The sequence below is a fragment of the Globicephala melas genome, chromosome 4 (genome assembly GCF_963455315.2).
Source record: "Globicephala melas chromosome 4, mGloMel1.2, whole genome shotgun sequence".
In the NCBI taxonomy this organism is placed as follows: domain Eukaryota; kingdom Metazoa; phylum Chordata; class Mammalia; order Artiodactyla; family Delphinidae; genus Globicephala; species Globicephala melas.
The window spans coordinates 106,069,709-106,092,331 of record NC_083317.1 but is presented as its reverse complement, the minus strand read 5'-3'; the positions used below and the strand labels follow the sequence as shown (position 1 = coordinate 106,092,331).

The 22,623-nt window shown below is 35.8% G+C and overlaps 1 protein-coding gene and 1 pseudogene across 4 annotated transcripts in view; one reads left to right on the top strand and one right to left on the bottom strand.

Annotated features, from left to right (window-relative positions):
- Positions 1-22,623, top strand: part of RSRC1 (arginine and serine rich coiled-coil 1) — a 451,220-nt gene that overhangs the window by 105,485 nt on the left and 323,112 nt on the right. For 3 of the 4 annotated variants that reach the window (XR_009563777.1, XM_060298485.1, XM_030842422.2), the window contains exon 4: positions 10,986-11,159. The exons of the other annotated variant lie outside the window; for it this stretch is intronic. Coding sequence is in view for 2 of the 3 variants with exons in the window: in XM_060298485.1 (XP_060154468.1) it covers positions 10,986-11,159 (174 nt within the window). In the remaining variant the exon portion in view is untranslated. The remainder of the gene's footprint in view (positions 1-10,985; positions 11,160-22,623) is intronic. 4 annotated transcript variants of the gene reach the window in all.
- On the bottom strand, positions 6,407-6,597 carry LOC115844879 (large ribosomal subunit protein eL39-like; annotated as a pseudogene).

The following is a 22,623-nucleotide window of genomic DNA, read 5'->3' as shown; positions in this document are numbered from 1 at the left end:
TAGTGAGGTTTGATGTTCGTTGTCTGCCTTGTCTATTACTTACTTCTTGTCCTTTCTGCTACTTTTATTGTATTTAAAAAAATTTTGGGGGGACTTCCCTGGTGGCGCAATGGTTAAGAATCCACCTGCCAATGCAGGGGACACGTTTGATCCCTGGTCTGGGAATATCCCACATGCCACAGAGCAATGAAGCCTGTGTGCCACAACTACTGAGCCTGCGCTCTACAGCCCACAAGCCACAACTACTGAGCCTGCGCACCTAGAGCCCGTGCTCTGCCACAAGAGAAGCCACCACAGTGAGAAGCCTGCGCACTGCAACGAAGAGTAGCCCCCGCTCGCAGCAACTAGAGAAAGCCCGCGTGCAGCAACGAAGACCCAACGCAGCCAAAAATAAATAATTAATTAAAAATTTTTTTATTGGAGTATAGTTGATTTACAATGTTGTGTTAGTTTCAGGTGTACAGCCAAGTGAAACAGTTATACATATATCCACTCTTTTTTAGATTCTTTTCCCATACAGGCCATTACAGAGTATTGAGTAGAGTTCCCTGTGCTATACAGTAGGTCCTTATTAGTTACCTATTTTATATATAGTAATGTGTATATGTCAGTCTAAATCTCCCAATTTATCCCCCCCCCTTACCCACGGTAATCATAACTTTGGTTTCTACATCTGTAACTCTGTTTCTGTTTTGTACATAAGTTCATTTATACCATTTTTTTAGATTCCACATATAAGTGATTTCATATGATATTTGTCTTTCTCTGTCTGACTTCACTCAGTGTGACAATCTCTAGGTCCATCCATGTTGCTGCAAGTGGCATTATTTCATTCTTTTTTATGGCTGAGTGATATTCCACTGTATATATGTACCACATATTCTTTATCCATTCCTCTGTTGATGGACATTTAGGTTGCTTCCATGTCCTGACTATTGTAGATAGTGCTGCAGTGAACATTGGGGTACATGTCTCTTTTGAATTATGGTTTTCTCTGGATATATGCCCAGGACTGGGATTGCTGGATTGCTGGATCATATGGTAGCTCTATTTTTAGTTTTTTTTTTTTTTTTTTTTTTTGCGGTACGCGGGCCTCTCACTGTTGTGGCTTCTCCCGTTGCGGAACACAGGCTCCAGACGCGCAGGCTCAGTGGCCATGGCTCACGGGCCCAGCCGCTCCGCGGCATGTGGGATCTTCCCAGACCAGGGCACGAACCCGTGTCCTCTACATCGGCAGGTGGACTCTCAACCGCTGCGCCACCGTGGAAGCCCTATTTGTAGGTTTTTAAGGAACCTCCATACTGTTCTCCATAGTGGCTGTACCAATTTACATTCCCACCAACAGTGCAAGAGGGTTCCCTTTTCTCCACACCCTCTCCAGCACTTATTGTTTGTAGATATTTTGATGATGGCCATTCTGACCAGCATAAGGTGATACCTCATTGTAGTTTTGATTTGCATTTCTGTAATAACTAGTGACGTTGAGCATCTTTTCATGTGTTTTTTAGTGATCTGTATGTCTTCTTTGGAGACATGTCTGTTTAGATCTTCTGCCCATTTTTTGATTGGGTTGTTTGTTATTTTGATATTGAGCTCAGTAATTTTGGAGATTAATCCTTTGTCTGTTGTTGCATTTGCAAATATTTTCTCCCATTCTGAGGGTTGTCTTTTTGTTTTGTTTATGGTTTCCTTTGCTGTGCAAAAGCTTTTAAGTTTCATTAGGTCCCATTTGTTTATTTTTGTGTTTAATTACTTTTTTTTAAAGTTTCTTTTTCTTGGCTCTTTTATCAGTAATGCCTATGTTTCTTATTATATGCTGTGTTTAATTAATGTTGGAATGTTATGTTATAGTCTCTTCTTCACTTTTTGTGTTGTGTATTTGTATCACCTGACAAATTTGGTTCCAACTTTGATTCATTTCTCATAGTTGCTTTGTATGGATGATAGATTCATTTTTATTTTTTTTGGCCATGCAGTGCGGCTCTCAGGATCTTAGTTCCCTGGCCAGGGATTGAACCTGATCCCTTGTCAGTGAGAGCTGGAGTCCTAACTACTGGTCTTCCAGGGAATTCCCTAGATTCTTTTTTGTTGTTGTTCATGATAATGTTCAGAATTTTCCTGGGTTGGCAGTAACAGAAAATTCAGTTGATGGACTGAAGGTTTTGGGTGACTTGTAAGATTTCTTGAATGACACTGCACTATTATTAATTCAGTGAGGTGGAGTTTCTTTAATAAATGGGAAACTATGGGAAAAGCCAGGTCTGTTTTCAGATCCTTTGATGTCATCTTGTTTTTACAGAGCCCTGAGCTTCAGCCCCTTGATTTTTAGTTTTCTTTCACCACCAAGCTACCAGTGGACACTTCCCTTTTCAAAAGTGTATCTCTGTCCTAGAGTGTAGGTCCTTTTAAAAAATCTCCCTTGTTGTTATGGTTTTAGTTCAATTTCGGTTGGCGACAAAAGTAGATGTGTGAGTTCAAAATGTCATCTTGACATAGAATCCATGTTAGTTTATTCAATGTAAGAATATTAAGTATAATTTTAATTGTAGTTTTGTTTTATGGTAAATGTAGTCTTTATTTTATAGTACTCTACTTAAGAGACTATTTGAAGTATTGTAGTTATTGTTTTTGAAAGATAAAATATTAGGATATTTATTTTGATTACATGTGTTTAGAACTTATTAGCCAATTAAGAAACTTGACAAATCGGTTTTTGAGGGCAGTAATTCATTTTATTCAGGGATGTTATGGTGATTCTTCCTATTCTGTAGATATTGAAAGCATTTATCTGGTATAATAGGACATCTTGCTGTCCATTTATTGCTTATATATTGTGTGTTCTAGAGTGCCACATTTTTTATCAAATGTTTCTTTGCTTATAATATATCTCCATATTGGCTTTGGTACTCTAGAGACTTCTAGAGTGATTTATCAGAAACATATTTATTGAAGGAATGAGGGAAAAATAACATTCTAAATTTTAGTATAGTTTCTTTGACTTTTTTGTTTGTCTGGTCAGAGTAGGAAATCTCTTTACTCTTTACTTTGTTCTTAGTGGAGAGCCTTCAAATATGTAATTAAATTTACTTAATAAAGTAAATGGGGTTGTTCATAGTCTAGGAAGTGAGTTTTACTCAGAATTGTTTGAAGTACTTCTCATGACTGAAAAGAAGTCAGCAGCTTAATTCATTTAAACTCTGTATTTGATTTTGTGGTCCTTTTTACAGCCTTTAATAATGTTGCAAAAACTGTGTTTTGGCTTTGCTATCTTTTCCCTATTCTCTTCAGAGTCATTTTTTCTTATAGCCTATAAACGAAGTTGAGGTCTACAATATGAGAATTGAAATAATCAATATTAAGACATTGCTGTGATATTTTAAAACTTATTACTTTCTTTCAATTTGACATCATGGGTAACTTAAATTATAGATCTGCTATTGCTGTCTAGGTCATTGAGGCACATCAGCAACATTTATAAAAGAATATTCCAGACTGGCATGTGTTGCTTGTATGGAGACATAATGAGCAGAATATTTTTGGAGAGTGGTAGGCATATGTTTTCTACAGTGGAATCTTTGTGTTAGGGAAAACCATGAGATGAGTTTGGAGATAATTGAGTTTATTTCAGGTATTGGGTAAGTTGGGAGGAGTAGAGCTTAGGAAAGTAGTTGCTGTTGGGAGAGTGAGGCAGATAGTAATTGATAGAAGGCCTCTAATTGTGGTATTTAGCTTTGCTATGATAGTGATAGAGTGATCCTACTTTCTGGTTTCTCTGGGACAAAGCCAATTTAGGCCTGTTGTCCTTATGTTATAGTGCCTTCCTGGACTCTAAAAAAAAAAAAATCCCCTTTTATTTTCCAAAGGCTTGGATGATAGGTGATACGATTTCCATGTTAGTAGCAAACTGGTGAAGATCATGCATGTATTTGGCTGCTGAGGGTTTCCTGTGGAGAAGATGATAATCTTTAACCAAGATTATTATTATTTACCTTCCTGTATAAAAGAAATATATTGAAATTTAAGTAATCCTTATGCCAACCTTAAGATTTTAAAGGTCTATCAGAATCAGAATACTTCTCTTTACTGGATTAGCTGTGGTATGAGAGAAACATTTCATATTCTTTGAATCAGATTTTACTCATTCATTTAGATTAGCGCCTCCCACAGTTACTTCTTTCTCATTGCCTGCCTACTCCCAAATCACCTGTCTGCTATCTCACAATTCACTGGTGTTATTATTTTATTTGTTTGTTTGTTTTTTTGCGGTACACGGGCCTCTCACTGTTGTGGCCTCTCCCGTTGCGGAGCACAGGCTTCGGACGCGCAGGCTCAGAGGCCATGGCTCACGGGCCCAGCCGCTCCGCGGCATGTGGGATCTTCCCGGACCGGGGCACGAACCCGCGTCCCCTGCATCGGCAGGCGGACTCTCAACCACTGCGCCACCAGGGAAGCCCTGGTGTTATTATTTAATCCTTATAATAACCCTGAAAGGTAGTTATTATCAACATTTTGTAGATGAGGAAACAGATGCCCAGAGAGGAAGTAACTTGTTTGAGGACACCATTATATGAGAATTTCTTTATTTTTTAACTTAATACTTCTGTAGCTTTGGGTATATTAAGAGCATATACATTTAATTTTTAAGATACAGTGAAAACATGATTTTACCAAAATCTACCTTATCAGTAATCCACAAATGATTGCACATTTTGTCCAACAGTATATTTTTCTTAGTAACAAACCACTAAGAAATGAGCTTACTTCAAAGTTTTATTTAAAAAAAAGAAGCTCTTAGGGATTTGTTGTTAGAGTTTAAACTAATATTTAACTCTTTGTCTTTTGTTACACTATATTTTCACTGGTTAAGTGAAAAAGTAATTGCCAGAAGCATAATGTAGAACCAAATTAAGATAACATAACGTGTGTGTGTATATACTGTATATGTAGTGGCTCTGATTATCACAAAAAAGGCCCCCTTCATTTTTATTATTATTATTACTTTCTTTTAATCAGAAAACTTTAGTCTGATTGATTATTTTTCAGAGATTTTAGAATAATCTGTTAAAATTTTTACATATCCACATGTAATAAAAGATTTCATTAAAAATGAATAGATAATGTCTGTGAGGGCAATAAATCATTGATAAATTAAAACTTTATTTTATGTGGAAAGAAGCATGTGTCAAAATTGAGAGGGAGTAGTCAAAGAGAAAATGAAGGAAATTTAACCTTTGTAAATTAGTATAATAAACCCATGTTGACATTCCTAGCAATAAATATTGTAACTTCTCAAAATCGCATATTAAAAAAAAAGTTTGTGATCTAATGATACAGTATTGCTCTTCACTCACTGAATGAACCAGCTAAGGATGAAAGAAGACAGAACATACTACCAGTGAAATCCATATAATTCTCTTCAAGCCCTACATATGTCCTAAGTACCCAGGACTAGTTTATGTGATCTCTTTATCCACAGGCTTTATTTATTTAGGTAATTTGTGTTTGCTGTTTTCTTTTTTGCTTGATCAGTCTAGCTGGGGATTTACCAAATTTGTTGATATTCTTGTGGAACCAGGTTTTGGCTTTGTTAATTTTCTTTATTGCTTTCTATTCCATTAATTTTTGCTCTTTAATGTTTCCTTTCTTCTACTTACTTTGGATATACTTTGCTCTTCTTAGTCTAGCTTCTTAAGATGGAACCTCAGGTAATTGGTTTTAGACTTTTCTTCTTTTCTAATATAAACATCTAAAGCTATAAATTTCCCTCTAAGCATTGCATTAGTTACATCACACAAATTCAAATATGCTATATTTTTATTGCCTTTCAGTTCAAAATATTTTCTAATTTTTTTGTGATTTCTTACTGTACTCATGATTTGTTAAGAAGTGTATTATTTAATTTCTACACTTTTGGTTTTTTTTCTGTATGTTTTATTGTTACTGAATTCTAATTTAACTCTGTTGTGGCCCGATAAAGATTTTGTATGATTTCTACTTTTGAACTGACCCTTTGATCATCATGAAGTATCCATTTTTATTTGGGGTAATACTCCTAGTTTCTGAGTGTCTAGGATGATACTTTATTTGATATTAATATATTCATTCCAGCCATTTTTGTTTACATGATATATCTAATTTTAGCCATTTACTTTCAATCTGTGTCTATATTTAAAGTGCGTATCTTGTAGATAGCTTATAGTTGCGTGTTGCTTTTTAATTTATTTGGACAGGCTTTGGCTTTTTTTCCCCTTCTCAAACAAAAGATCTCACATATTTATTACTGGACCAACCTACTAGTGCAGAAACATAGAAACAAAGAGAAAAATCATTTTCCCAATAAAACGCACCCAACTGTCCAGATAGTAGTGTATGCTTTCAGAGTGATAGGGTAAGATGTAAGTGACTTTCATACAGCATAAATATTTGTGCCATCTCTTGTGTGATTTAGACCCAGCTTGGTTCTTCTCCAGTGTCTCATTGTGGAGGTGTACTCGATTTATTACTTGTTTTCATCTGAATCCATTGGGGAATAGGACAATTCTACTTTTGTTTCTTGGCCAGGAATTGCTCAATCCTGAAAGTCTTCTGAGAAGACATGTGAGCCTTTCCAGCCTCCTTTTGGATTAATGAATATTTTTAAGAATTTTCTTTTAGTTCATCTTTTGACTTTTTAGCTATATTTCTTTGCATTTCATTTCTTTTTTTTCCTTTAAGTGGCTACTGTAAAGATTACATATATGCCCTTACGATTCAGTACTTTAAGTATGTTTCAGTGTACTTAGAGTTACTGTTTCACTGTTCACATGAAGTGTAAAAGCTTTCTAACTGTGTAGGTTAATTACGTGCTCCATACTTTATTCTGTAGATATTATATGTACTATATCCACTTTCATTATAAACCCTACAGTAAAATACTGTAATTTTTACTTTAAGTACATATGTATTTTAACTAAAGGGAAGTCATTTTTTATATTTACCCATATATTTACCATTTCTAGTGGCCTTCATTTCCTTTCTAAAGGTCCAAGTTTCCATCATTTATCATTCTCTTTAGCCTGAAAAACTTACTTTAGTACGTACTTTAATGCATATTATTAACTATTGATGACTATGTTTTACTTTTCCTTTATCTCAAAAAGGTCTTTGATTTACTTTTTTTTAACATCTTTATTGGAGTATAATTGCTTTACAATGTTGTGTTAGTTTCTGCTGTATAACAAAGTGAATCAGCTACATGTACACATATATCCCCATATCCCCTCCCTCTTGCATCTCCTTCCCATCCTCCCTATCCTACCCCTCTAGGTGGTCACAAAGCACCAAGCTGATCTCCCCATGCTATGCAGCTGCTTCCCACTAGCTATCTATTTTACATTTGGTAGTGTATGTATGTCAATTCTACTCTCTCACTTCGCCCCAGCTTACCCTTCTCCCTCCCCGTGTCCTCAAGTCCATTCTCTATGTTGGCATCTTTATTCCTGTACTGACTCTAGGTTCATGAGAACCATTTTTTGTTTTTTTTATTAGATTCCATATATATGTGTTAACATATGGTATTTGTTTTTCTCTTTCTGACTTACTTCACTCTGTATGACAGACTCTAGGTCCATCCACCTCACTACAAATAACTCAATTTCATTTCTTTTTATAGCTAAGTAATATTCCATTGTATGTATGTGCCACATCTTCTTTATCCATTCATCTGTCGATGGACACTTAGGTTGCTTCCATGTCCTGGCTATTGTAAATAGAGCTGCAATGAACATTGTGGTACATGACTCTTTGAATTATGGTTTTCTCAGGGTATATGCCCAGTAGTGGGATTGCTGGGTTGTATGGTAGTTCTATTTTTAGTTTTTTAAGGAACCTCCATACTGTTCTCCATAGTGGCTCTATCAATTTACATTCCCACCAACAGTGCAAGAGGGTTCCCTTTTCTCCATACCCTCTCCAGCATTTATTGTTTGTAGATTTTTTGATGATGGCCATTCTGACTGGTGTGAGATGATACCTCATTGTAGTTTTGATTTGCATCTCTCTAATAATTAGTGACGTTGAGCATCCTTTCATGTGTTTGTTGGTAATCTGTATATCTTCTTTAGAGAAATGTCTATTTAGGTCTTCTGCCCATTTTTGGATTGGGTTGTTTGTGTTTTTGATACTGAGCTACATGAGCTGCTTGTATATTTTGGAGATTAATCCGTTGTCAGTTGCTTCATTTGCAAATATTTTGTCCCATTCTGAGGGTTGTCTTTTTGTCTTGTTTATGGTTTCCTTTGCTGTGCAAAAGCTTTTAAGTTTCATTAGGTCCCATTTCTTTATTTTTGCTTTTATTTCCATTTCTCTAGGAGGTAGGTCAAAAAGGATCTTGCTCTGATTTATGTCATAGAGTTTTCTGCCTATGTTTTCCTCTAAGAGTTTTATAGTGTCTGGCCTTACATTTAGGTCTTTAATCCATTTTGAGTTTATTTTTGTGTATGGTGTTAGGAAGACCGTGACTATTAATACCATAGTCAAGCTGATGAAAACTAAAGATAAAGCGAAATCTTGAAAGTGTTCAGAGAAAAAATGGACACATTACATACAAAAGAACAATGACATGAATTACTGCTGGCTTCTCATAAGAAACAATGACGATCAGAAGACAGTGGAACAAAATTCTTAACATGGTGAAAGAAAAAAAAAAATCAACCCAGAATGTTATACCCAGCAAAAATAAGTGTTCTACTTACAAAAATAAGTGTTCTACTTACAAAAATAAGTGTTCTACTTACTTCTGTTTTCTTGAGGGATATTTTTGCTGGGTATAAAATTCTGGGTTGATTTTTTTTTTCTTTCACCATGTTAAGAATTTTGTTCCACTGTCTTCTGATCGTCATTGTTTCTTATGAGAAGCCAGCAGTAATTCATGTCATTGTTCTTTTGTATGTAATGTGTCCATTTTTTCTCTGAACACTTTCAAGATTTCGCTTTATCTTTAGTTTTCATCAGCTTGACTATGGATTTACTAATCATGGTCTTCATATTTTTATTTTGGAGTTAACTAAAGTTATAGAATCTGTACATTTTTTGTTCACTAAATTTGGGGAAATTTTGACCACCACTTAAAAAGAAATTGATTTCTATCTCATTATTTTCTCTACTTATGAGTTTAAATAAACATGTTAGACACTTGAATGTTGTCACACAGATCTTATAGGATCTGTTTTTATTTTCCTTTAACAATCTTTTTTTCCTCTTAGTTCTTCAGATGGGAAAAGTTTGATTTATCTGTTTTCAAGTACATAGATTTTTTTTCCCCTCTGTTGCTACCAATCTGCTTCAGATCTCTTTTAGCATAATGGTAATTTCAGATATTTTATTTTTCAGTTACAGAATTTTTTTTTTTACTTCTAGTTTGTCTTCTAAAATTTCTTAACATTATATTCATTACAAGCATAGTTATACTTACTACTTTAAAATCCTTGCCTGATAACTCCAACATCTGGCTCATCTCAGGGTTGTTCAGTATAGACTATCTTTTCTCACATTTTTCATATTTCATTGTATACCTAGTAATTTTGTATTTTATCATGGACATGGTGAATGTCATATTTTGAGTACTCTGGATTCTGTTATATTCCTCTGAAGAAGATTGATTTTTTGGTTTACTTTTTTTTTAAAGCAGGGAATTAACTTAGTTGAATTAAAATTACAACAATTCAGTCTCTTTCGGGCAGTTGAAATTTTAGTTCAGTTCTTTCGTCCTTAGCTATTTGGAGTTTGCCCTTCACATGCATGATGTAGGGTTCAGCCAGAGATTTGAATAGAGTTTACATCTACAATTTTTGGCTCCTTTAACTGACTCTTTTCCAGGATTCCCCTTTCATTTTCATTTTGCGATGGTTGCCTTGAGTCTTTGTTCTGGGTTTTCAGGCCATAAATTTGAAAGTTTTCTGTTAGAGTTTTAGCTCTCCTGCATGGCACAGACTTAGGCTTGTCCTCAGAAAAGCAACTGATAAAATGGGAAACTTTCTTACTGCTGTTTCTTTTTTCCAAGTGTTGGCATTGCTCATCATTTTTGGTTCATAATCTAATTGCTTGAAATTACATGAAATAAATCAACAGCATATGTATATAGTAAGATTTTGTTCCTTTTTAAGGTTAGTGCCTTCTTTTTGGTCACTATTCAGTGACTTCAGTTAGTTGTTTTTTTATAGTTTCTATAGGATCATCAATCTGGTAGAGGCTTTCTTGTCAATACTGTAAGGTAGGATCTAAAAATCTTTTTTTTTTTTTTTTTTTTTGTGGTACATGGGCCTCTTACCATTGTGGCCTGTCCCACTGCAGAGCACAGGCTCTGGACGCGCAGGCTCAGTGGCCATGGCTCATGGGCCTGGCCGCTCCGCGGCATGTGGGATCCTCCCAGACCAGGGCACGAGCCCATGTCTCCTGCATCGGCAGGCAGACTCCCAACCACCGTGCCACCAGGGAAGCCCCTAAAAATCTTTACTTTGTAAAAGCACATAATATATCCTAATACTGTCCTTCATTTTATGCAAAGAATAGCTGGATTATAGTAGAGTAGAGGAATAGTTTTATTCTAACAATTAGAAATAGGAAATTAGGTAGAATCAATATAGAAAGTAGAGATTGTAGGGATAGGGAAGACCCTAATCCTTGCAGATTAGAATATACATTTAGATTTGTTATATTATCTTGAGGAGATTTGAGTAATGAAGATTTGATTTGAACTTTAAGACTTTTTTGATTAAACAAACACTAAACCTTATATTCCTGTAAAGCTGACACATATGTTTCCCTCATGTCATTTAACAGAGTACTTATTCATAAAGAATCATCTTTACATGCTTGCTTCAAACAGTTATTTAACTGAGTCCTTAACTAAAACTAAATCCTTTTCTTTCAGACAATTTTTAAGGATGTTTTTATTTCATAATACAAAATGTACACTAAACGTATATAATGAAATCTACTTACTGTAGGTCCCGATCAAGACCACGTCCACGTTCCCATAGTCGAAGCAGTGAAAGGTCCAGTCACAGAAGAACACGTAGTCGGTCTCGGGATAGAGAACGACGTAAAGGCAGAGATAAGGAGAAAAGAGAAAAGGAAAAGGATAAAGGCAAGGACAAGGAATTACACAGCATCAAACGTGGGTAAGTTGAAGCAGATCTAAAGCAGTGATGACTCCGTGATTCCATAGCAATAATCAAACTAAATTTTCATCTTCTGAGGTTTTTCTAAGATGGAAAAAATAGGAGAATATAGTAGAGAATAAAGAAAGGATAAATCAGAATAGTTACCTCAGATTTTTACTGTGCTTCCTTTCTATTCCTGTTTTCATTTAATATTTACAAAACAAATCTTAGAAACAAATAGCACTTTCAAAACTTAGTATGTTAGTAAAGGAAAATTTACATAATTTGTTAGGAAAGCTCCATGTTCTTTATCATGAATACAATATTTAAAATTTGAAGACTACTTACAATTAAAGATGTCTGTTAGCTTATTGTAAAACTGTTAGGGGAAAAGGATAAAGATGGAACGAAGGGAGGGAACCACGTGATTTACTGTTAGTTAGACCTCTTTCAGTGTAGAATGAGGACTTGGTCAATATTAAGGTATATGTACGTGTTAGATGAGTGTATATGCATATGGGACCCAGAATTTATTTTTTCTGGAATTGATATCATTGAAACAGTTATTCTAGTTTTGTCTGTTTGGAGGTTGAAGTCAATTTAAAACAGTTTATTTAATTAGAAGATGTTAAAGTGAAATAAAATCTTGTTTAGTAACTTAAATCTGTGGTCCCCAACTTTTTTGTCACCAGGGACCAGTTTTGTTGAAGACAATTTTTCCATGGATGGGTGTGTGGTGGTGAGGCTGGGGGGATGGTTCAGGTGGTAATGCAAGCCATGGGGAGCGATGGAGAGCAGCAGCTGAAGCTTCGCTAGCTTGCCCACCACTCACCTCCTGCTGTGCAACCTGGTTCCTGACAGGCCGCAGACCGGTATCAGTGGTTGGGGTGGTGGTTGGGGACCCCTGGCTTAAATTACAGCTTCTTGTTTGTTTTATTCCAAACCGACATTGGGATCTTTTATTCTATGAAGTGTTTAGAACATCTTAGAATTTATCCTCTTTTGTTAGTCTTTCAACACCCTATATATGTTCACTCTAATACTTCAATACAGAAGTGTTTATCTTTAGTGTATCACTTTTCAGTGTTAAATTGAAGAGCTTACCAAGATTTTGGATATGGTTCCTTGAGATCTTGATTCTATGAAGAATTAAGTTTATTAAAGTTTATGGGGCTCTTCTCATCCCTCTCTTTTTCACAGTTGTCTGTGTGTTTATTTTTTAATCCAGGTTTACAGTGATATTATATAAAACTGCCTGGATTGTTGGCTTTTACATATTCTTTGAAATGATAAATTTGTGGTGGATTTTGGGAGAGTGTAACATGATTGTGTGACTTTCTTTCCCTGATCACCCCATAGCCATTAATGTACATTGAGCAGTTGTGGTCCTGAAAAATTCTGAGTTCTTTTTCTAGTTTTAAGGACTGTTGAATGTTATAGGAGAGGAGATAGAGTTGGATATCTGCCTGTAAATTTAGGGAACCTGACTTACCCAGAGTTGGTAGAATGGAGTGAGGATCAGAGAGGCTATGGGGGAAATCTGTTGATAAAGGGAGAAAGTCAGGAGGATGATAGTTGAAGAGAAGATGTAGAGTAGGTTTTCTAAGAAAACATGGACTAAGAGGATGAATAAATTACATCAGTCAAGGAAATCTGTGCTCCTTGTTCTTTTTTTCCTCCTCCTTTTGGTTTACACTTTAGATATTACACGACTATGTGAAATGACTATGATTTTTACTGGTCGTTAAATCTTTGCTTTCTACTTCACCAAGTTTTACTTTTTAGAATAATATTTACACAGTTGTGTGAAGTTGATATTACATAAAGCATTATTTGGGGTATTTTAAAGGTTGGAAAAATGAGAGCATGAATCAAAAGGGAGGTCGGGTGGCTTCAGGAAAGGGTTCCATATGGTGACATTAATTTTGAAGGTTGGCACCAGCTTTACAGGTTAGATTCTGCCATCACTCAGAGCTGATTTTGTTCAAGGAACTGATTACTAGATGACAGGTTCACAAGATAATAATGTTGTATTTGTCATTATTTCTTAAATCTCAACAAAGGCAATGAACAAGGTCAAAACAAGAAGTGTCAGTTGAAGGGCCATGAGTACTGATGCCAAAAAGCTGTGAGTAGCCTGATTTAGTCATCTTCATGGTTTTAGTGGACCATAGTACAGGGTGGTGTTATGTCAATGTGCCCTCCCTTCTGATTAGTGCTAAGGCCACATGAATTCATACCATTTAGTATGATCTGAAATCAGGATTGGGGGGGGTTGATGTATACATTTAATATGGTAGTATTTATATATGACAGATAGACCCCGTTTTGCTCCAGAAATAACTTATATATATTTTTTACAGCTTACATGTTTATTTCCTAAACCTGATCTTTAAGCCATTCAGGGCAGAGCATGGGTCTTATACTCTTTTGTATTACTCAGCGTACCTAATGTACATGGTAGTTTTTCATAAATATTTATTGGGTATTGATCAGATATGCTCATTCATTCATTTGTTCACTTGTTCAGTCAACAATACTTGAATGCCTTCTATTTGTCAAGTATATGTTAGGTAATGGGGACATAACGGCAGGCTAGTCTTACTTGGAGATTTCATGCAGGTGGCAAAATAAGCATATATAGAAGGGAAGATATATAAGTAATTACAGTAAAATCAGATGAATGTTTCTGTAGGAAACTAACTGTTATGTGTTAGGGTACTTTTGGCTATAAGTAACAAAACCTAACTAAACTAGCTTAAACCAAGAGCAGCAAACTTTTTGTGAAGAGCTAGGTAGTAAATAAATTAGGCTTTCTTGGCCATATGTCTCTGTTGCCAACTACTGAACTCTGCCCTTTTAGCATGAAAGCAGCCATAGATAATACTAAATGAGTGGCATGACTGTATTCCAGTAAAGTTTTATACTTTATTTACAAAAATGGGCAGCTGGCTATATTTGCCCATGGGTTTGTAGTTTGTCAACATATGGCTTAAACAATTAAGTACATTTATTGCTAATATAAGAAAAAGTTCGGAGGTAAGCAGACCTGCGCCCTTTTTATTGTTCCAACAGGCCAGTCTCAGCACATTGGGTTTCATCCTCAGTCTTGACACATTTTGGTTGTAAGATATTTTCATGAACTTTAAGCTGGTTGAGCTAGATTAGTCAGCATGTTAGGGACGGGCTCTCAGAAGAAACGATGTTTATACACTGAAGGAAGGAAGAGATGGGAAAGAAGGGTGCATGCAAAATGAACTCCATGTGGAAATACTTGGAGGAAAGCAAGGTGGGTATGTCGTATTTGAGAAACTGAAGTCTCATGGGGATTAGTTTAGAGAAGAAGAGGAATAATGATGAGAGGTGATTATTGGAGTATATGTTATGCTAAGGAGAGAGTTAATTCTAAAGGTAGTGAGAAGCCAGTGAAATCTCAAGTAGAGTAATTTTATGATCAGGTCTACATAAGGTATGAACAAAATGCTTTACTTACAGTGGACATAATAATAAGCATCTAACATTTAAATATATTTTCTAGGTATCAGAAATTTTGCTAAGCATTATGTATTATCTTATTTAATTTTCATAATAACCTAGTGAAATAGGTGCTTTTATTTTCCCATTTATACAAATGAACACTTGTGATCATAGGGCTTGTAAATAAGTGGCAGAGTTAGTTTTCTAATTCAGGTTCACTGACAACAGCATCTTGACTCTTAATAGTACACTATGTTTATTTCTGTAGTAATCCATGATTATTGATGATGATATATAGTGTTTGAGATCAAGTGATATGCTATTGCTTAAACTTTCCTGGAAAATAGCTAAGGAAAACAGAAAGAATTTTCTGTGCCTTGTTTTCTCTGATCGGGTCAGAAATCTGTCATTAGTAAAAGACTGATTCCTTCTTTTCTTCCTTTCTCTTCCTTACTTTCCCACGTCAGCATTTAATCCGTTTATTTAGAATTAGTTTTAATTATATTTAATAAAACGACAAAAAATTTCTAGACCTTAATTAAATGTATTTTTGTGATGGTTTTATTGGATCTTTTGAAATTTTTATTATTTTTTTTAAGAACACGTGTAGGTGGAGAGAAAGGAAAAAAGATTCACAAATGATTGAATTTGGACTTAGACGTATTAGTTCATTGTGATTGTGTGACTCAATGACAGATATTTTAGCTTGTGCTAAATAACCTAGATGCTTCCTCGCATAAGAGAAAATAAAAACTCATGTGATTCTGTTTCTTTATATATAACAATCTTTGTTTTTATCAAACCAGTTTGAAAATATCAATATTTATAAATATTGTTAGAACATAAAGCATACATTTATGAAATATAAAGCAAGGAGAGTAAGTACAATAATGGTAAGGGAATATTTTATAAATTGGGAAAAATAAAAGCAGGAGAGGAAGAAATGCTCAAGCAGGAATTTATGAGCCTAATAATAAGGAAGAGCTTTTTTTATTAGCCTTTTGAGAAAAAAGATATAAAATTAGGCAATTCTGAAAAACCTTTTTAAAATAGCAGCTAATTAAGTACAAGTTCTGGAAATTCCTGGAACATTTGAATGATTATAATTAGGATTTGTCTATAATGTTATAAGTTGATCTATTTATTTTATAATTTTGCTGAATAAGGGAGGCCTAATATAAACTAGAAGGATATCAGGAGTTTGTAGGGATTAAAAGGTGCCTTTCCTTACAACACTGAGTGAAAGATTAATATAAGAAAGACACCGACCAAACCTTGTCTTAGATTTTATCAAAAAGGTTTAATGACTTTAATTTTTAATGTTTTACATTTATAAAATTTGGTTTCTAAGAATATTTAATTTTTAAAATACTGATACAGATTTTGTTTGTTTTTATTAGTTTCCCCCCCAAATTTTTAGAACAAATATTCAGTGTATCATTAGATAATTATATTTCTTTTCTGAGGACATGTCTTTGCAATATGAAAACAAATTTTATTAATACTAGAGTTATTAAATTGAAACTGGACATTAACAACATCATTTTAAGCAAGCTTTTATTGAGAGTCAAAAATCAGAAATAAGAAACTTGTCATGGCATCTCATAATTACAACTTGGTTTGATGATTGTGAACATTGTACACCCCTTTTGAGTCTTCTGTGGATTAGTATCTTACTGAGCCTTCTTTAGAAACATTTTAATAAAATTCCAAAAAGTATAGTCATCCACTATAAAACATTTTATGAACTTCCTTGAAAAATTAGTTGTGAGTAAATGTCAGTGCCACCAGTGACATTCTACTATTGATTTTAAATCATAGTGCCATCCTTAAGGGTAGAATTTGGATGGATTTGATTTAACTTTATTATTATTTTTAAAATATTTATTTATTCTATTTTTGGCTGCGTCGGGTCTTCACCGTGGCATGCGGGTTGCGGTGTGCGGGATCTTTTTGTTATGGCGCGCAGGCTCTTCCTTGCGGCACACGGGCTTCTCTCTAGTTGTGGCGTGCAGGCTTCTCTCTAGTTGTGGCGTGCGGGTTTTCTCTCTCTAGTTGTGGCATACAGGCTCCAGAGTGCCTGGGCTCTGTAGTTTGTGGCACGTGGACTCTCTAGTTGAGGCACGCGGGCTCAGTAGTTGTGACGTGCGGGCTTAGTTGCCCCGCGGCATGTGGAATCTTAGTTCCCTGACCAGGGATTGAACCTGCGTCCCCTGCATTGGAAGGTGGATTCTTTACCACTGGACCACCAGGGAAGTCCCTGATTTAACTTTATTTTCAATCATGATTTAAACCACCAGCCTGGAAAGTTTGGTTTAAAGCAGTTATTGCCTAGTAAAATGCTTTCTTAGTTTGAGTAACTTTAGGATTCATCAGGAACCTAATTTAGTATTCCGTAGCCTATTCTCCCCTATGATGTGCTACTGTGAAAGGTTTTCACTTTTATTATATTCTTATTAGCTTTTCAGTAGGTGGATGTTGTACTCAGAAATGTGCCCATCAAGACTTCTGGAATATTTTGCCCAAACACTTGCGTCGTTTATACTTATCTTCCTCATTTCCTTTATATAACTTTCTGAAGCTTTGTACTTTTAGAGAGAGGTCAAGAATTTCCCTCTGGATACAAATTTTGACAACTGAAGGAGTGCTTTTTAGTAGGTAATTGGAGGGGAATGCATTTAAACAGAATTAAAAAATTTTTTTGGCCACATCACATGGCATGTGGAATTTCCCCAACCAGGGATTGAACCCATGCCCCCTGCATTGGAAGTGTGGAGTCTTAACCACTGGACCGCCAGGGAAGTCTTAAATAGAATTTCTTAAATGTGACTCTCACTAAATCATTTGTCTTAAGTCTTTTTGAAAATATGTATAGAGCTACTGGGATAGCAGTCAGCTTGGGCTTCAGTTATAGCCCATGCTAATATGGGCTATAGTTATAGCCCATTTTTCCTACCTAGTGCTTGGCAGAAGGTGTTGGAAGTGGTTTGGGAATGCTGGACTCTGAGTTTGACAGCAGTTCCATACTCTTAGATGCTGTCATATTTTTCTTTACCTCTTATTTCTTTATGCAGCAGGAAGTCATTTATGCTAATTTACCCCTATTTGCATATAGGTTATAGAGTTCTGTGGTGCAGAGTGTGCTTAGAACTCCTTTTAAGTGTCTGTTTCGATCAAAGCAGGGCTGTGTGATAGCTGTTGTCTGACACCAAGCTGTGTGGTGTTGTTTTCATTAAACATTTATTACACTTCGAATGTGACAGCAGGCAACTTCGTGCCAGGATAACATGTTTTCATGCAAAATTTATTGAAAAAGACGAGACTCTGTAAAGAGATCTTGTTGCCTTTCACCAGTGGCGAAGGGTAAATGTTTGGTTCGAAGGAAATATACCTTTAACACATGGCATTGTAACATGTGAAAGAAGCTTCGTACTGTCAATTTTGTTAAGCAGGTAAACAAAACCATCTTTAAACCATCTTTTTAAATTAAAGGTTTTACAATTTCCTTGTGAATTGAATGAATACCATAACAGTGGCTTATTATGTTGTTGGGTATTTTATATTACAGTGAAATTTACCACCCAGTTTCCATTATATGGGTTTGGGTATTTGTCACTAGCTATTAGTTTTGTTTAACAGAAACAATCTGTTATTTTTCAAAAAGGTGAGGTCAGGGCTTCCCTGGTGGCGCAGTGGTTGGGAGTCCGCCTGCCAATGCAGGGGACGCGGGTTTGTGCCCCAGTCCGGGAGAATCCTGCATGCCGCGGAGTGGCTGGGCCCGTGGGCCCTGGCCGCTGGGCCTGCGCCTCCAGAGCCTGTGCTCCGCAACGGGAGGGGCCGTGACGGTGAGAGGCCCTCGTACCGCAAAAAAAAAAAAAAGAAAAGGTGAGGTGAAGACAGGGAATCCATCATAACGAAAAGAATAATCAACAAAAGCAGGAGACAAGGGTTTCATAAGTTCTCCCCCAGGTCACTACCTTTCTCTTATTCATTATATTAGTACTTTTAATTATCCCAGACTTTGCCCAATGGAATTTGACTTGAATTATGCCTGATAGAGTAATAAATGGCATGAATTGTAGGTTCATTCTTTCTTTTTTGTGGTTGCCTGACTGTAAAAAGACTTGGAATGAGAGAAGGTACTTTTATTTTCCTTTTTCATTCCACAAGAAGCTGATGAATTATGGTTGTATGAATTAGTAAGAGTGAAAGTAGCCACAAGCTGGACTTTTTAGTAAGTTTTATCCCATGGACTATCAAAAATTTGGTGAGACCCCTTACAAGAGGTATTACAAAAATTATGTTGGCATTACCATTCAAGATTAAAAGGAGAGAAGTAGTGAGTTGTATGGGATGGAAGAACTTTGTCTTTGGAACCATGCAGAATCCACACAAACCTTCAAATTCTGACTTATTTTGCTTTGGAGATATTAAAGGATAATGTTTTAAAAAGGTAAAATCATGACTCATAAACATGTACATAAACCTATGCCAAAGCTGTTAGCTCATTAATTAATGAGGGAACCCAGTAAGATGTTACATGGAGCTCAAGGAGAATCCAAAGAACAGACACATACATAGGCCACCAGGAATACTGGACACAAACTTGCTTAATTGATTCAAAATTGCCTTCTTCCACGTGGGGAGGGAAATCAGTTATAACTCCACTGGAAAAATTCTTTTTCATATCTATGGAAAGTAAACGTTTGCATTGCTATCAATTATTGATAATTTGTGGAATTTAAAAATATGTCAGATGAGGAAAAGCAGAAAAGTAGAGATAACTTGGAAATGCACCCTAGACAAAACATCCAATCATCTTATTTGGTCATCTCATCTCATTTAAAATTTTTTCCTGACAAGGGCAAGTTATTCTTGTTAAGCCTTAAATTTCTTCTGTAAAATTAGGATAATGATAGTTGAAAAACTGTAAAGATTAGAAGCAGTGTGTGTAAGAGGCTAGTACTATGTAGTAGGATTTCAATACATGGTAGTGATTCTATTTTTTTTGAATAACACAAATTTAATTATTGATTCCTGTGATTACCAGTTTCTCAGCTGTCATTCTTTTTTCTTACTTTTGTGCCTTTTTAAAGAAATATTCCCTCAGCCTTAAAAACTCTTTCTTCCCTACCTCTCCTGACAGTTCTGTTGATGTTTTGGGCTCATTTTAGAGGTCACATCCTTTATGAAGTATTTCCTGCCCCTCATGAGTGTGCTAAATAGCTCTGCAGTTAGCACTCATAGTATCTACACCTAATCTGAACGAGAGCTTTGTAATAAAAGAGAGCTTTGTATAAAATTTCATAATTGCCAGATTACACATATTCAATACCGTGTCTGTTGTATTCAACATTGTATTTATATTTTCTTGGATCATAACAAGTACTGAAATATTTGTAGAATGTATGAATAAGTAATCGTTTTAGAAGTTGTTTCTAGGTAACAAAATGCAGCTTTTAAGCATTTAAAAATGGTAAAATTGAATTTTGGGTATTAGGAAAATAACCTCCTTTTTTCCTACTACTCCATGCCTGGTATAACTGTGCATGTGCACACACATAAACACATCACTTCTATCAAAGTCCCTAGACTACAGTTTATTTTTTTAAACATCTTTATTACAGTATAATTGCTTTACAATGGTGTGTTAGTTTCTGCTTTATAACAAAGTGAATCAGTTATACATATACATATATCCCCATACCTCTTCCCTCTTGTGTCTCCCTCCCTTCCACCCTCCCTATCCCACCCCTCTAGGTGGTCACAAAGTACCGAGCTGATCTTCCTGTGCTATGTGGCTGCTTCCGACTAGCTGTTTTACATTTGATAGTGTATATATGTCCATGCCACTCTCTCACTTTGTGCCAGCTTACCCTTCTCCCTCCCTGTATCCTCAGTTCCATTCTCTAGTAGGTCTGTGTCTTTACTGCCGTCTTGCCCCAGGTTCTTCATTGCCATTTTCTTTTTGTTTTTTAGATTCCATATATATGTGTTAACATACAGTATTTGTTTTTCTCTTTCTGACTAACTTCACTCTGTATGACAGACTCTAGGTCCATCCACCTCACTACAGATAGCTCAATTTCATCTCTTTTTATGGCTGGGTAATATTCCATTGTATATATGTGCCACATCTTCTTTATCCATTCATAGGTTGATGGACACTTAACTTGCTTCCATGTCCTGGATATTGTAAATAGAGCTGCAATGAACATTGTGGTACATGACTCTTTTTTTTTTTTTTTTTTTTGTGGTACACGGGCCTCTCACTGTTGTGGCCTCTCCCATTGCGGAGCACAGGCTCCAGACGCTCAGGCTCAGCGGCCATGGATCATGGGCCCAGCTGCTCCGCAGCATGTGGGATCTTCCTGGATCGGGGCATGAACCCGTGTCCCCTGCATAGGCAGGCGGACTCTCAACCACTGCACCACCAGGGGAGCCCTACATGACTCTTTTTGAATTATTGTTTTCTCTGGGTATATGCCCAGGAGTGGGATTGCTGGGTCGTATGGTAGTTCTATTTTTAGTTTTTTAAGGAACCTCCATACTGTTTTCGATAGTGGCTGTATCAATTTACATTCCCACCAACAGTGCAAGAGGGTTCCCTTTGCTCCACACCCTCTCCAGCATTTATTGTTTCTAGATTTTTTGATGATGGCCATTCTGACTGGTGTGAAGTTATACCTCATTGTAGTTTTGATTTGCATTTCTCTAATGATTAATGATGTTGAGCCTTCATTCATGTTTGTTGGCAATCTGTATATCTTCTTTGGAGAAACGTGTATTTAGGTCTTCTGCCCATTTTTGGATTGGGTTATTATCTTTTTTTTTTTGATATTGAGCTGCATGAGCTGCTTGTAAATTTTGGAGATTAATCCTTTGTCAGTTGCTTCATTTGAAAGTATTTTCTCCCATTTGGAGGGTTGTCTTTTCGTCTTGTTTATGGTTTCCTTTGTTGTGCAAAAGCTTTTAAGTTTCATTAGGTCCCATTTGTTTATTTTTGTTTTTATTTCCCTTTCTCTAGGAGGTGGGTGAAAAAGGATCTTGCTGTGATTTATGTCATAGAGCGTTCTGCCTATGTTTTCCTCTAAGAGTTTTATAGTGTCTAGCCTTACATTTAGGTCTTTAATCCATTTTGAGTTTATTTTTGTGTATGGTGTTAGGGAGTGTTCTAATTTCATTCCTTTACATGTACCTGTTCAGTTTCCCCAGCACCACTTACTGAAGAGGTTGTCTTTTCTACACTGTATATTCTTGCCTCCTTTATCAAAGATAAGGTGACCATATGTGTGTGGGTTTATCTCTGGGCTTTCTGTCCTGTTCCATTGATCTATATGTCTGTTTTTGTGCCAGTACCACACTCTCTTGATTACTGTAGCTTTGTAGTGTAGTCTGAAGTCCTGAAGCCTGATTCCTCCAGCTCTGTTTTTCTTTCTCAAGATTGCGTTGGCTATTCGGGGTCTTTTGTGTTTCCATACAAATTGTGAAATTTATTGTTCTAGTTCTGTGAAAAATGCCATTGGTAGTTTGATAGGGATTGCATTGTATCTGTAGATTGCTTTAGGTAGGATAGTCATTTTCACAATGTTGATTCTTCCAATCCAAGAACATGGTATATCTCTCCATCTATTTGTATCATCCTTAATTTCTTTTATCAGTGTCTTGTAATTTTCTGCATACAGGTCTTTTGTCTCCTTAGGTAGGTTTATTCCTAGATATTTTATTCTTTTTGTTGCAATGGTAAATGGGAGTGTTTTCTTAATTTCACTTTTAGATTTTTCATCGTTAATGTGTAGGAATGCAAGAGATTTCTGTACTTTAATTTTGTATCCTGCTACTTTACCAAATTCTTTGATTAGCGCTAGTAGTGTTCTGGTAGCATATTTAGGATATTCTATGTGTAGTATCATGTCATCTGAAAACAGTGACAGTTTTACTTCTTCTTTTCTGATTTGTATTCCTTTTATGTTTTTTTCTTCTTTGATTTCTGTGGCTAAAACTT